The 15,200-nt window shown below is 34.4% G+C and overlaps 2 protein-coding genes across 2 annotated transcripts; both read left to right on the top strand.

Annotated features, from left to right (window-relative positions):
* The first annotated feature begins 1,030 nt into the window (after positions 1-1,030).
* LOC127079980 (uncharacterized) lies at positions 1,031-4,042 on the top strand. Its single transcript, XM_051020327.1, has 3 exons — positions 1,031-1,121; positions 3,353-3,706; positions 3,798-4,042. Exons 1-3 carry the CDS (start codon positions 1,031-1,033, stop codon positions 4,040-4,042), a joined length of 690 nt encoding a protein of 229 aa, XP_050876284.1.
* A 177-nt stretch (positions 4,043-4,219) lies between these two features.
* LOC127079978 (uncharacterized mitochondrial protein AtMg00860-like) lies at positions 4,220-5,257 on the top strand. The gene is made up of 3 exons (XM_051020326.1): positions 4,220-4,340; positions 4,599-4,661; positions 4,770-5,257. Exons 1-3 carry the CDS (start codon positions 4,220-4,222, stop codon positions 5,255-5,257), a joined length of 672 nt encoding a protein of 223 aa, XP_050876283.1.
* Positions 5,258-15,200: the final 9,943 nt, after the last annotated feature.

The following is a 15,200-nucleotide window of genomic DNA, read 5'->3' as shown; positions in this document are numbered from 1 at the left end:
CCGACCTCACTTGACATATCCAAAAAACCGAAGCCTAACCCGTTTGGCACCTCTCAAAATCCCAACCTTACAAAAAGCCAAACCTTTCTTGGTTCCTAATACCTATCACACTTGGCACTCACCCTCAGTCCTAAAGGTCGCCCATTACCGACATTATACCACATAAATCCATCAAAGCCCAAACACTATTTGGCACCCGTAAAGTCTATTTCTCATTTGGAAGTCGAATCCAGTTCTTGTCTGGTATTCATTTAAAGTCCAATTCCCGTCTGACAACCTAATCTATTTCATTGGTGCCCGTATGGTAGTCTATTTCAAAACTAGTTCTTGTCTGGCAGTTTATTTCAAATCCAATTCTCGTCTAGTAGTCCGTTTTAAGTCATTTCCCATATGACAATCAAAACAAAACACCAGCTCTCGTCTAGAATTCATTTTCAAACCCTAGTTTCCATTTGGAAAATCGTTTCAAATCCTATTTCCCATACGACGAACCATTTTCAAGTCCAATTCTCGTTTGGAAATCAAACATTGCATCCATGCATTGTATCACACGTAACATATCTATGAATATGGAGTTTTATGCCATACAAACTCAAACATGCATATATCACATAACATAATATGCATACAAATCATAGATACATAGCATATGCTAAAGACTGAGAACTCCTCATAAAAAGTCAGAGTCAATCCCCAGTTAAGTTGGTGACAGCTCACCGACTAGGCTTATCCGTTTCTTACCCATTCATCCCAACAAGTATGTGTTATAAACATTCCCTAGATGAACCAAGTCACAATCCCCCAAGCTAGCCTATTGCAACAAGTAGGCTCACTAAACTTTCCCCGGTATACTTTCTCACAAAGTCTCGTTTACAACGTGCTCCATAGCAATCATTCCCCCGAGGATTTCTTCTAGAGCCTTCCTTAGTGTATGATCGTTATGAAGACCCCCATTAACTCGATCGTAAGCAACCTTATGTATCCCCAAAAAATCCGTTATCCGAACACTAATCCCCATATTAGTAACAATATGTATATTCCAATCCCTGCATTAGTCATTCTTACTCCAACCCCTAGTTGGTCGCCTCTCATTTTCAACCAAGATATTAATCCCCATGTTGGTATGAACCCTATGTCTCTCTGGCCTCGTGATCAATGCATTTTTCATGCACTTTATTTCCCTATTCTAGAGTGTCTTGTGTTATTTCTACTATTTTTATGTTGATGACTTCTCGATAAGTGTACTAATAGTGTAATAGTAATAAAAGATTGAATCCACATGGACTGTATTTGAACAAGCCAACAATTGTGCAATATAAAAGGAAAACATTAAATAGGGGGGAGGTTTTAGAAAGAAAAACAAATTATGAGTTTAAAACAAAAGTAATAAGACAATTATGTTATGCACTAGAATCCCCTTATCCTCTCTTGTTGATGTATGATTCCTTGTATGAATGGTCTACTCCTTATAATCTCATGGAGAACTAACAAAACTATTATAGTCGATCCCGCATGAAATAACTCACTAACCACTACTTAGAGCTTTATATCCCTAGTTTTCCAGTATAAGCAGGGCTAAGTGATGTACAGAGCGTTAATTCCTTAGGCCACTACTCAGGGTCTCCTATCCCTATTCAACCAACATAAGTAGAACAATTGCCCTAGGTCCAACACATAGGCTAAGGGCCAGTAATCCATATGTGTCTAATATCATATTAATAGAGTATCTCAAATAAAAAGCATTAAGAGTAAGAAACAAATAAATAAGATTATAATTCAAAGGATTCATACAAAGTTAAACCAACATATAATGCCAACAAGATTGAATAAGGTTCATCATCACACAACCTAACCTAGAGAAGCTTAGCTACTCATAGTCAAAATTATAATATCAATTGAATAAAGAAGAATAGCATATGAGTTCCCTTGAAGGATTGGCCTCCAATGGCTTCCAATGCTCTCAAAATAACCATTTGATGCTGTAAAATCATGTTCCCAATGCCAAATTTTATAACCCTTGTGAAAGTGCATAATTTCCCCTCTTAAAGGTGTCAGAATGGACCACAGCGCATCAGAAAAATGCATAGAAAAGTGAACAACACACGCGCGATAACCTGCATCACGCGTGATACAGCTTTTAATGCCCTATCGCGTGTGTGATGTTATGTGATGTTGTGTGATGGTGGATGTGATCATTTTCGAAGCTTCACTCTTTTTTGCTCCTTTTCCCTCAAATTTTTACTAAGTCCACAATTTGCACACTTAGCTATTTTCCCTCATTCTTCGGTCATTCCTTCTCATATTTGCTCAAATTTCACTTGTTTTTCTCGATTCTTCGATTAAATGTATGCAATAAAGAATTGCAATCAAGTGTGTATCCTTAGTTTAGGTTATTTTTACCTTTATTTTACTTTTGTATTGTATTTTCTGAATAAACAACTATTTAGACCCTCTCGTTGTGCAGATCATAACTTGATCTACAAGAATCAGATTGATGCGTTCTAATAGGATTTGGAAACCTGAGAGGATAGGTTAAAAGTTTCATGTTTAAGTAAGAAGAAAATATGGAGTGAAGAAGACTCGAATAAATCGTTTTAGTTTCATACTTAAATAAACTAATTAGTTTTGGGCCGATTTTTATGTTTTCCGACCCGGTTAAGATTAGAACCCGAATTCTTTGTTCCCTTTAACCTCAAGCAACAGTGATATTGTTCATTCATCTTTCATCCTATTCACTGTTCACGAAATTAGCTTTGCTTTTTACAATTCATGGAGAACTAATTCGTACGATTAATCTGCTGAATTGCATTTCCATAAGGCTTTGAGGTTTTTACTTTTATCAATTCAATTTCGTTTCTCTTTCAATTATGTTATCTAAAATTCAATTGCTTAATTTTTATTTCATGGAATAGTTTTGATTAATTTTATATGATTTATCCTAAATGATAATCGCTTTTGACGTAGCTTTGACGTTAAATTGTGTTTGTTAAAATCATGTTTGCTTAATCCATGATTTCTTTAATCCATTTGCTTTACTCAAATAATAGGTGTGTCAATCAGTATTGTGTTCTTTGAGCTTGTTAATCGATACAATGATCGAATAGAGATCGAAGCCGCTAAGGGAATTGGTGAGGTAGAAATTCGTGATAACTCGAAAACTAAAACAGAAGACTAAGTAGTTCATAAAATTTTGTTAATCATTTACCTTCATCTTAATCAAAACATGACCCCCCCCCCCCATTGTTTCTTTTAGTTGGTAAAAGTAAATCTAAGAGTTCTTGCGATACGAATCTTGAGTGTCGCTTCCCTAACTACATATTTTATTTACTAGTTTTTTACCTATGTTCGACAGTGGATCAAATTGGCGCCGTTGTCGGGGATAGTAAATTCGAAAATTGTATTTTGGATTTAGGAGTTTCTATTAATGTTAGGCCTACTTTTATCTATAATAATCTTGATCTTGGTCCTTTACATAATACAAGATTAACCATTCAGTTAGAAAACAAGAGCAATGCTCGTCTTACTGGAGTAGTAGAAGATGTACTCGTTCAAGTTAATGACTTGATTTTTCCTGATGATTTTTACATTACGGATATGGAGGGAGAAACTAAGTCAGAAAGTGCATCCATCATTTTAGACAGGCCATTCATAAAAATAGCAAAAACAAAAATGGATATTGATGATGGAACAATGTCCATGGAGTTTGGTGATATCATTGTTAAATTTAACACTTTGATGCTATGAAACACACCATGGAAGAAAATTATGTTTTTTGCATGAGTTGCTTTCTGATTTAGTTGATGATACTTATTCTTACGATTTATCTGATTTTCTATCATTATCATACTTTGATGATACTTACTCTTGCGATTCATGTACTAACACTAACATTTTCTCTATTTGTGTTAAGATTGATGATGCCTTGCAGGTTGATGTTTTTCATACATATGAAGTTATAGATGAAGCTATTTATGCAGCTAAAGCTCTCAACATCTCGACTGCCCAAACCTCACCATCCATTGAACAACCTCATTCCTTATAGCTTAAACCATTTCCTGACAATCTGAAATATGCTTATTTAGAGAGGAATGAAAAACTAACTGTAATAATTCCCTCTAACCTTAATTTTGGTCAAGAAGAAAAGCTTTTACAGGTTTTGGAGACGCATAAGAAGGCAATCATATGGACCTTAGCTGACATACCCAGTATTATCCCGTCCATGTGTATGTATCAAATTCTGCTTAAAAAGGGAGCTAAGCTAGTGAGGCAGCCCCAAAGGAGACTTAGCCCTTTAATTCTTGATGTTATGAAGAAAGAGGTAACTGAGTTGTTACATGCAGGTATCTTATATCATATCTCTGACAATGATTGCATAAGTCCAGTGCAGGTTCTACCTAAGAAATTTGGACTCAAAATGGTAAAATATGAAAATAATTAACTTTTTCCCACTAGAGTTCAGAACAGCTGAAGAGTTTGTATTGACTACATGCGGTTAAATAAGGAAACTATAAAGGATCACTTTACTTTATCGTCCATTGACCAGATGCTTGAACGGTTGGCTGGTAAATCGCATTATTGTTTTCTTGATGGTTTTTTAGGTTATTTTCAGATCCATATTGAACCAGAGGATCAAGAAAAGAAAACTTTTGCATGCATATTCAGTACATTTGCTTACAGGATGATGACCTTTGGTCTGTGCAATGCTCCTGGCACGTTCTAGCGATGCATGATTAGTATTTTTTCTAAATTTATTGAAAATTACATGGAAGTGTTTGTTGATGATTTCACTGTTTATGGTTCTTCATTTGATGCATGTTTGAACTGTTTAAATATGGTTTTAGAGAGATGCATAGAAATTGACCTTGCTTTGAATTATGAAAAATTCCATTTTATGGTTGAACAAGGAATTATTTTGGGTCACATAATTTCTGAAAAAGGAATTTTAGTAGATCATTCTAAGATTGTTGTGTTTTCTACACTGTCTTACCCATCTTGCATTTACGAGATTCATTCTCTTCTTGGTCATGTAGGTTTTTGTAGGCGCTTCATAAAGGATTTCGGCAAAATAACTCTTCCACTATCAAACTTGTTGAAAAATGACGTCACTTTTGATTTTGATGACAAATGCAAAAGGGCGTTTGATTCCTTGAAGAAGGCATTGACCTCTACTCCCATCATCCAACTGCCTAACTGGACCCTCCCTTTTGAAATTATATGTGATGCATCTAACTATGCAGTTGAGGATGTCCTAGCATAAAGAGTTGGCAAGGCTACCCATGTTATTTATTATGCTTGTAGAACTTTAGATTATACACAGGCTAATCACATCACTACTGAAAAATAACTTCTAGCTATTGTTTTTTCTCATGATAAATTCATATCATATTTGTTAGGTTCCAAGGTAGTTGTTTTTACTAACCATGCAACTTTAAAGTACTTGTTGAAGAAACCATAAGCAAAGCCGATATTAATTCAGTGGATGTTGTTGCTCTAAGAGTTTAATATGGAGATTAAAGTTAAAAGTGGAGCTATGAATTTAGTGGTTGATCACTTAAGCAAAATAGAGCAGGATGAAGATGCATCTCTCATTCATGATGATTTTCCTGATGAGTAGCTTTTACAGTTGCGTGAGGTAACTCCTTGGTATGTTGATTTAGTTAATTATCTTGTTGCTGAAGTTTTTCCTACAGGTGCATCTAGAACACAAATTCATAAACTCAAAAGTGTTAAAAAAATATTATGTGTGGGATAATCCATACCTGTGGAAATTTGGTAGTGGTCAAGTTATTAGGAGGTGTGTCTCCGACTATGAGATTGAATCTATCTTACATCTTTCTCATGCTTCTCAAGTAGGGGGACACTTTGGTCCTCAAATGACTGCAAGAAAAGTCCTAGACTCAGGTTTCTATTGGCCCACTATTTTTAAAGATGCTTATGAGACTTACCGCACTTGAAAAGAGTGTCAAATTGTAGGTACAACCATCACTCGTAAGAGTGAAATGCCTCAGCAACCTATGCTTTTTTGTGAGATGTTTGATATATGAGGAATCAACTTTATGGGTCTTTTTCCTATATCTTTTGGTTTTATTTACATTTTAATGGTTGTTATTATGTTTCAAAGTGGGTTAAAGCAATCCCCACTAGGACTAATGATTCTAAAGTTGTTACAGATTTTGTCAGGTCCAATATTTTTTGCAGGTTTGGAGTACCTCACGCTATCATAAGTGACCAAGACACCCATTTCTATGATCGCACCATGGAAGTTTTCCTCTAAAAGTATGGAGTTGTGCATAGGGTCTCTACTGCATATCGCCCATAAACTAATGGGCAAGATGAGATCTCAAATAGGGAAGTTAAACATATTTAAAAAAAGGCAGTGTACCCAAATAGGAAGGACTAGAGCCTTCGTCTAGAAGACACACTTTGGTATCAAAGAACAACTTTCAAGACACCAATAAGGATGTCTCCATATCAACTTGTTTTTGGTAAGACATGTCACCTTTCTGTAGAAATTGAGCACTGTGCTTATTGGGCGGTCAAAAGTTGTAACTTGGAAATGCAAAAAGCATGTACGGAAAGAAAACTCCAATTACACCAGCTTAAATAGCTTAGGCTAGAGGCCTATGAAAGCTCTAGAATTTATAAAGAGAAAACTAATCACTTCCATGATAAGATGATTCATAGGAAGGAAATTTATGTTGGCAAAAAATATTATTGTTTAACTCCCGCATAAAAGTTATGGTTGGGAGACTTCGATCCAAGTGAATTGGCCCCTTTGTTGTTACTAATGTTTCCCTCATGGTGCAGTAGAAATAAAAAGTGCAGGTACTGATAAGGTTTTCAAAGTTAATAAGCAGCGCCTGAAGTTATTCCATGTAAGTTCGGTGCCTGAAGATGCAACCATAGAAGAACTTTCCTTGGAAAAACCCACCTACACTACACTACACTTGATCAAGGAGCCCTTCTTCCTTTATCTCACTCTTATTTTATATTTATGTTCTTTCTATGAGGACAATGTATGTCTTAAGTGTGGGGGAGAGAATCATTTACTTTGTTATCTTTCATTCAGTTTTTATTGTTTTTATTTGTATTTTTTTGTTTGTCTTCTTAAATAAAAAAATTGCATGTTTTTTCATTGGTTTTGGGGTTGCAAGTGTTGTTAGAGCCTTTTTAAGCTTACGGTAGTACTAATTTTCATGATGTGCTTTTAGTGTAAACAATAACCTAAACACTTGAGAGTTGAGTGAATTTTATCCTGTGAGGATCTTGCTGCTTTTAATGTACTCTTTGGTAAACTGTCTTCTTACTTCCTTTGAATGTCATTGAATTTTACTCACTAACACCATATTTATTGAAGCTTAGAATGAGGATTTTACTTACACCCTTGTAATCATGAAAGTCTCTGAATTTGCATGCTCTATTTTACTCTTATTTTTCTGTTTTGAATTTTAACTTTAGAATTTTACTCAGAGTGCAAAAGTTCAAGTGTGGGGGAATTTCATCAATGCATTTTCATGCACATATTTTCATGCACTTTATTTCACTATTCTATAGTGCATTGTGTTATTTATACTATTTTAGTGTGTTTCCTTAGCTTAGGTTATTTTTACCTTTTTTAATTTTGTATTGTATTTACTGAATAAACATTTATTTACGCTCTCTTGTTGTATAGGTCATAACTTGAGTTACGAGAATCAAATTGATGCATTCTAATAAGCATTGGACATGTGAGAGGATAAGCTATAAGTTTAATATTTAAGTCATAAGCATATTCGGAGTTCATAAGACTCGAATAAATCATTTTAGTTTCAAACTTAAATAAAATAATTAGTTTTTGGCCGATTTTTATGTTTTCTAACCTGGTTAGGATTAAAACCTGAATTCCTTTTTTCATTTAACGTAAATCAGTTGTGGTATTGTTCATTCATCTTGTTCACTATTCAAAAAATTAGCTTTTCTTTGTACGATTCATGGAGAACTAATTCTTACGGTTAATCTGCTGAATCGCGTTTCCATAAGGCTTTGAGGTTTTTACTTTTATCAATTTAATTTCGTTTCTCTTTCAATTATGTTCTATGAAATTAAATTGCTTAATTTGATATTTCATGGAATATTTTTGATTAATTTCTTATGATTGCATCCTAAACTATTATCACTTTTGACGTAGCATTGTCGTTAAATTGCGTATGTTAAAATCATGTTTGCTTAATTCATGATTGCTTTAATCCATTTTCTTTAGTCGGATAATATGTATGTCAATTAGTATTGTATTGTTTACGCTTGTTAACTGATATAATGATCGAATAGAGATCAAAGCCGCTTAGGGAATTTGTGAGGTAAAAATTTGTGATAAGCCGGAAACCAAAACAGTAGAATAACTAGTTCATAAAATTTTGTTAATCATTTACCTTCATCTTAATCGAAACTTAAAAACCCCAATTGTTTCTTTTCGTTGGTAAAAATAAATCCAAGAGTCCATGTGATACAACTCTCGAGTGTCGCTTCCCTAACTACAAATTTTATTTACTCATTTTTTACCCATGCGAGATAATGGACCACCTAGTCCAGAATAATTTCAAACATTCACTCCTTGTGGACCGTCATCAATCCATCGGTTGAAAGAAGTTTTTTGTTGGCCCATCGGTCAAAGTTCACCAATACATCGGTTGAAAGTAGTTTTTTCTTGACCCATCGGTCAAAGTTTATCAACCCATCGGTTAAAAGTAGTTTTTTCGACCCATCGGTCGAAGTTCATCAACCCATCAATCAAAAACAGTTTTTACTTACCCATTAGTCAAAGTTAATCAACCCATCGGTTGAAAATAGTTTTTACTGTCCCATCGATCAAAGTTAATCAACCCATCAATTGAAAACAGTGTTTGTCGACCCATCTGTTAGAGTTAATCAACTCATCGGTTGAAAGCAGTCTTTGTCGACCTATCGGTTAGAGTTAATCAACCCATCAGTTGAAGGCAAATTTTCATTGACCCATCGGTCGAATTAGTTTTATGTGGATATAAATCAACCCACCGGTTGAGGATGATCTTTTACCTCCATCAACCCATTGGTTGAATACGGGTATTCCAACACTTCAATCACCTCTGGTCCATCTGGAACATTTCAATTACCTTTGGCCTCGTCTAGAACATTTCAATCATCTCTAGCCCGTCCAAAAAATTTAAATCACCTCTGGTTCGTCTGGAACATTTCAACTATATTTGGTCAGTCTAAAACATTCTAATTACCCATGTCCTCGTCCAGAACCATTTCAATCATCTCTGGTTGTCCAGAAACCTTTCCATTAAATCTGGTTCATCCGAAAATCTTTCTTCATTATCTCTGGTCCGTCTAGAACCCTTTAATTATATTTGGTATATCCGAAACATTTCAATTACCTTTGGTCCATCTAGAACATTTTAATCATCTATGGTTCGTCTAAAACATTTCGATCATCCATGGCTTCATCCAGAACACTTCATTCTAGGTTCCATCAAGACTCAAAGGTACAACATTAACCTGTGGATGGGTGCCTGCCCATATATCCCCATCAAAGTTAACATTCATACATTTTTTCTCCTAAAGAGAAAAATCGGGGTCCTCCTGTATTTAATTATCCTCCATCATAAACGTGCAAAGACTTCATGTTTTTGCACTCTCGAGTCGATGGGTAATTAAATAGGGGCAGCTGCCATACCCCGATTTTGTCCGGGTATTTTACTATTATATGACTTTTAGTTGCATTTTATCTCGAATGAATGAGATAGTCTATTTAGTAGTGAAGTGAGAATTCAATATTAGTTGTTATTTTAAATTTATTACATTCTTTTCATTATTACATTAAAATTATTTTTAAAAAAAATCAAATCCATTCATATTTTGCTGTTACATTTTACATAGGCCATAAATTCATCCAAATTCATTGACTTGGTCACAAAGAAATAAATCATATTAAATCAAATCAAATCAGATACAAAGCTTCATAATCTAACAAATCAAATTCAATTCTTAACCTAATGCTTACATTATAAATAAGACCTAAAATTTCAATGAAAGTCATCCACAATTCACAAATTTACAACCCTAAAGTTGTTGTTCTTCACATCGAAGAACAATAACAACTAAAGCCTAAAACCCTAAGCTTCATCTGTAAAGTTCAGCCACCAATCCAAGTTGCACCTCGCAGCCACAAACAAAACAAGCGAAGAATTAAAGGAAGGAGAAAGAGTCAGAAGCGGAATCAGAAGGGAAAAGAAAGAAGGAGAGATTAAAGTAGAGTTTTTTTTTACCTTTTTATACCTGAGAAAACCTCCTCTCCGTAGGTTGGTCTTTTACTTTTTAAGCTCCGTTGATACTTTGCATTTGTTAAAATTTTGTTGTGTTTATCTGTTTGAAATGTGTGTTATTGGATTTTGGGATTTTGCAAAAAGAGAGAATGAGGGGAACATATCTCATTTAACCTTTAATTTTTGTTTTAATTACTGTTTATTTTATGTTAACTATTTTTTTAATTTGATTTGAATATGTACTAAGCCCATCTAATATTATCGTTCCCTTTTTCATTTTAAATATATCCTCCCTAATTTGATTTAAACATAACTAACCTTAATCCTCACTCTCTCATATACACTAACAACCCACACGTACACAACCATCCTGTATATATCTCCCACCATTCTTTACCATAATTCTGACTCACCAAAGTCAAACCTTGCTGCCACAATTTATAACATCCATAAACTACACATCCATTCTTACACAAAAAATAAACCTTCATCAACACCATAATCAATTTCTCACAACCATACATAATCTTTTGTACACTCTCCATAAACATAACATCATCTTCCTCACCTTACTACCACTTCCATAAGCCAACTTTCCCATTATCAACTTCAAACATAACCTGCAAATCAAAACTCAAAGACCATATACCATTCATTAACAAATATCACATGAATCATCTCCACCATCCATCACTAACATCAACCTACTAAAATCCATTAATCATCATCACAAAACTCATAACCACATTCAACAATTCTCAATACCAAAATCTATCACACACACAAACTCACCACAGAAAAGAAAAAAACGGAAATCTCAACAACAAATCATCATACAAATCCTTAACCACGACATCATTCAAAATTTATAATAGCTCATACATAACAATGAAACAAAAAAGCAAAAGAGAAGAAAAGTGAGAGTGAAGAAAAGCAGTAACCACCATTGAAAACCCGTCAGAATCCAAATGCATCAACTACCACAGACTCCTATTCACCACCATAAAAACTTCATATGATCGCCATACATCTGCACACCACTACCCTGTAGCACCACACCAGAGTCACACACATAACTCACATGTGTGTCGTCACCCCAAACGCATTGTCCCCTCCGTGCTACGTCAAGTCAAGCTACCCTTTACAACACCCTTTACACCACAACTGCAAAGTCACCGCTGAGTCATCCGTCGCCGCATCTCCTTTTCATGTCGGTAATTTCTTTTCCCCATTTAATTTAGATTGAAGTGGATGTTCACTTGTTTGTGTTTGACTGAAGAATCGATTATGGTTGTTGTTGTTATATTCTATTTGATTTTGTCTAAGCATTTGAGAGAAGGAAGGAAAGAAATCGAAAGAAAGAGGGTGATGATGAGATATTCTGCTCTTTTTTGTTTCCTCCACACGTTCAGTATTTGTGTTTACTCTCTTGTTTATTTTTGTTTAGGACATTTCAAGTCATGTGTCCTCCTTCCATTCGCTGCTTTTGAAATTTAAAAAACAACTTGGTCAACGACACGTCCCCTCCCTCATTATGCAATATCAATTATTATTTTTTATTATTTATTTATTAGTTATTAGTATAATTTAGGTTTAGTTTTTGGATTTTGGCCTATTGATCCATGGGTGTTTCTTGCACGCCTCATTTAACTAATACACCCTTTTATTTACACATCCTATTTTACTAGTTAGTATAAAATTACACCCCTAATTTTTTAATTTAATTATTATTAAATAACCTAATTGTTTCTACTTCCAAATTTAAGTAATTCGTTTAATTTAGTTTTCACTCGATTAGTTAATCTTTATTTTTGTGTTAACCTTATTACGTTAGGTGATTTACTTTAATTTATAAAATGATTCAAAAGTACAAGAAAACACATAATTAGGTGTTAACCTCATTTTCATTTATTCACTGAAAACTCGAAAATACCAGAATAAAATATTTTTCACTTGTATATAATCCATGTACGTTAACTTAACTTTTATTTCACAATTCAAAATACGCTTAAAATCCATCAAACAAATCATGCTCTTTTCACCCCGTGCGACAAATCAATTTCTTTTGCCCCCGAGCATCGAATTCAAAACCAAGACAACCTTTTTTTTTCATAAACTAAACTCAACCAACTAACAAACTACGAATTACGATGACTCTGATTTTTCTCATCTCTCTATGAGAATTACGTAGGCACAAGATTGCGAAACCAAGGTGAGTCCCCTAACCTAAAACTAACTTTTCCCCCAATTTATCCCTTTGTAATTACCCTTTTTCTAAGAAAATAAGAGAAATTAAAATAATACATGCAAACATTCCCTTAACAAACACACTTAACCCTAGGCTATAGGATGTTCCTGTTGAGTACAACAGAGGTGGAGGTGCCTAACACCTTCTCCTTGCTTAACCGACTCCTAAACTCAAATTCGGTTGTGATGACCGTCTTATCCTTTCCTTTAAGGGTTTTATCATTATTTCCCATATTCCTTAGGAATGAATAAAATATGGTTGCGACTATGTGATTTTTCCCGCTGCAACATCAGCTTCCGGTACAGTTCCCATAAGCCTTCTCATAGTTGTCGAAGTCTTAGCCACCTTTGCGGGAGACTTAACAGTTCCAAAAGGTACATCACCAACCTTTTTATATGCTTTCCTTTTCTTTCTGAAAGGAAGTTCATGAGAAGCATCTAGAATTTCATCATACGAATAAGCTGCATGTTCAATACCTGAGGCTAAGCAGTCGTCAATGTAAGCTTGCAGGATTTCAGGATGATCCAATTTGGTAAAAGTGGGATAGTCATTAATGGCTATCCTTCTAGAAGATATTGCATTCCTATCCAGAACATCTAAAGGATCAATGACTTCTGAAATCAAAGAAGTGTTCTTCATATTTCTTTCATTTAAGATCTTTCCAACATCTGTGACTCACTCTTTAGTCATGTTCATCATCTGCAGAGTTTCCACAAGCTTACTTTTAGCAAGTACATCCGAAATTAGTCTTCCCATGGGAATCCACTTTCTGATTTTAGCACCACCATGTTCGGTCTCCTTGACTAATTCCCTTATATACTTGAAAAGGATACAAGGCAGATTCATCCTGATCCCATAAGAGATGTAGAATAGAATGTACTTCTAATCAGTCTTGATGTAGTCAGAAGAATTCATTGATGATCTATGATGCACACATCCTAGAAGAATCCTTAACCACACTCTGAGTTTGTTGTGTAAATGTTTCGCATTAGACGAATTCCTACCATCTTGAAATAATAAAGCTGCAATTTCCTCCATTTTTGCCTTTTTAGAAGGCATATTAAAATATCTCTTGCCAGTTCCATCATGATTGAGAAGCTTGGCAATTGATTTCTCAATAATGCAGAACTTCTTCCCCAACACATACAAAGATATTTGAAGTTTTTAGTCAATAACACGCACCAAAAATTGCTTAACTAGTTTAGGATAAATGGCCCTTTTAGATGGTTGAAAATTTTCTCCCATCCCTGGGTTTTAACGTTTCCGGTGAAGTCGTAATCGTTGGCTTTGAGATTGTCAAAGTCAACGATCATTTGACACATGATTTCCCACTCGTTGACTGAAATAGAGAGAGAGATCTCTTGAATACCATCTTTTTGAGATTATTGTTCTTGTTGCTGAGAAGATTGAGCTTGTTGCTGAGATTATTGTTCTTGAGATTTGTCAGCCATGGCAAAATAGGGTTAGGGTTGCAGTGAACTTTTGTTTGAAAGAGAGAAAGTGTGGGATAGAAAGTAGCATAGTGTTTGAATAACGAGTGAAGTGGATTTATAAATAGGTTTTACAATAATGACAAAATCTTGAATAATGCAAAGGATTTAACCAAGGGAAGGCGTAGAGATTTAACCTATTTCCAAGAAATATCCTTTCCCAATGTGTCACTCAACTGTTAGAATGTTTCAGTAAAAGAAACATATATTTAATCTGAACCACAAACTTACGCTTGATTGACAACTAGTTAATATAGCAAACTCTTTAGAATACATAAGGCATAACGTTTCTTTGGGAAAGATTTTGACTGGATACTTTTGATACATGAAACATTCTTACTTCAGAAGACTCACTATTTAGAAACCAGAAATCTCAGAGTCTCATTGAATCACTATGATAATTTAAACATTATGAGATATACATCTTTTTTCATTCTGGATATAAATCTATTTTTAAATTCTTTAGAATTAAAATAAATTTATCATCAACCAGGGGTTTTGTGAATATATCATCCCATTGATGATCTGTATCAATAAATTTTAAAATTTAAATTCCCTTCAGAACATAGTCTCGTATAAAATGATATTTAATCTCAATATGCTTAGCTCTAGAATGTAAAATGGGATTCTTAGATAAACATATAGTTGAGGTGTTATCACAAAGAATAGGAACGTTATTCTCATATATCTGAAAGTCTTATAGTTGGCTTTTCATCCAGAGGATATGAGTGTTGCATCTAGATGTTGCAATACACTTAACTTCAGTTATTGATATTGCAATTATTGATTGTCTCTTGTTGGACCATGAGATCAAATTCTCTCCCTGAAACTGGAAGTTTCCTTAAGTGCTTTTTCTTTCTAGTCTATCTCTAGCATAGTCAACACCATAATAACATACTAGCTTGTACTCTTTTGATTTTCTATAACATAATCCAAGGTTAGTAGTACCTTTTAGATACCTAAAAATCCTCTTATAAGATGTTAAGTGGGACTATCTAGGATCTGATTAGAAGCGAGCATATAAATAGACGCCAAATAAAATGTCAGGTCTAGAAGCAGTTAAATGTAAGAAAAAATCTGTCATACCTCTGTATACCTTTTGCTATACCTTATTGCTTACCTCATCCTTCTCCATAATACAATTAGGATGCATTGGAGTTTTAGCTGGATTGCAATCTG

Source organism: Lathyrus oleraceus, chromosome 5 (genome assembly GCF_024323335.1).
Source record: "Lathyrus oleraceus cultivar Zhongwan6 chromosome 5, CAAS_Psat_ZW6_1.0, whole genome shotgun sequence".
Classification (NCBI taxonomy): Eukaryota; Viridiplantae; Streptophyta; class Magnoliopsida; order Fabales; family Fabaceae; genus Lathyrus; species Lathyrus oleraceus.
This window is presented reverse-complemented; position numbering and strand designations above follow the sequence as displayed.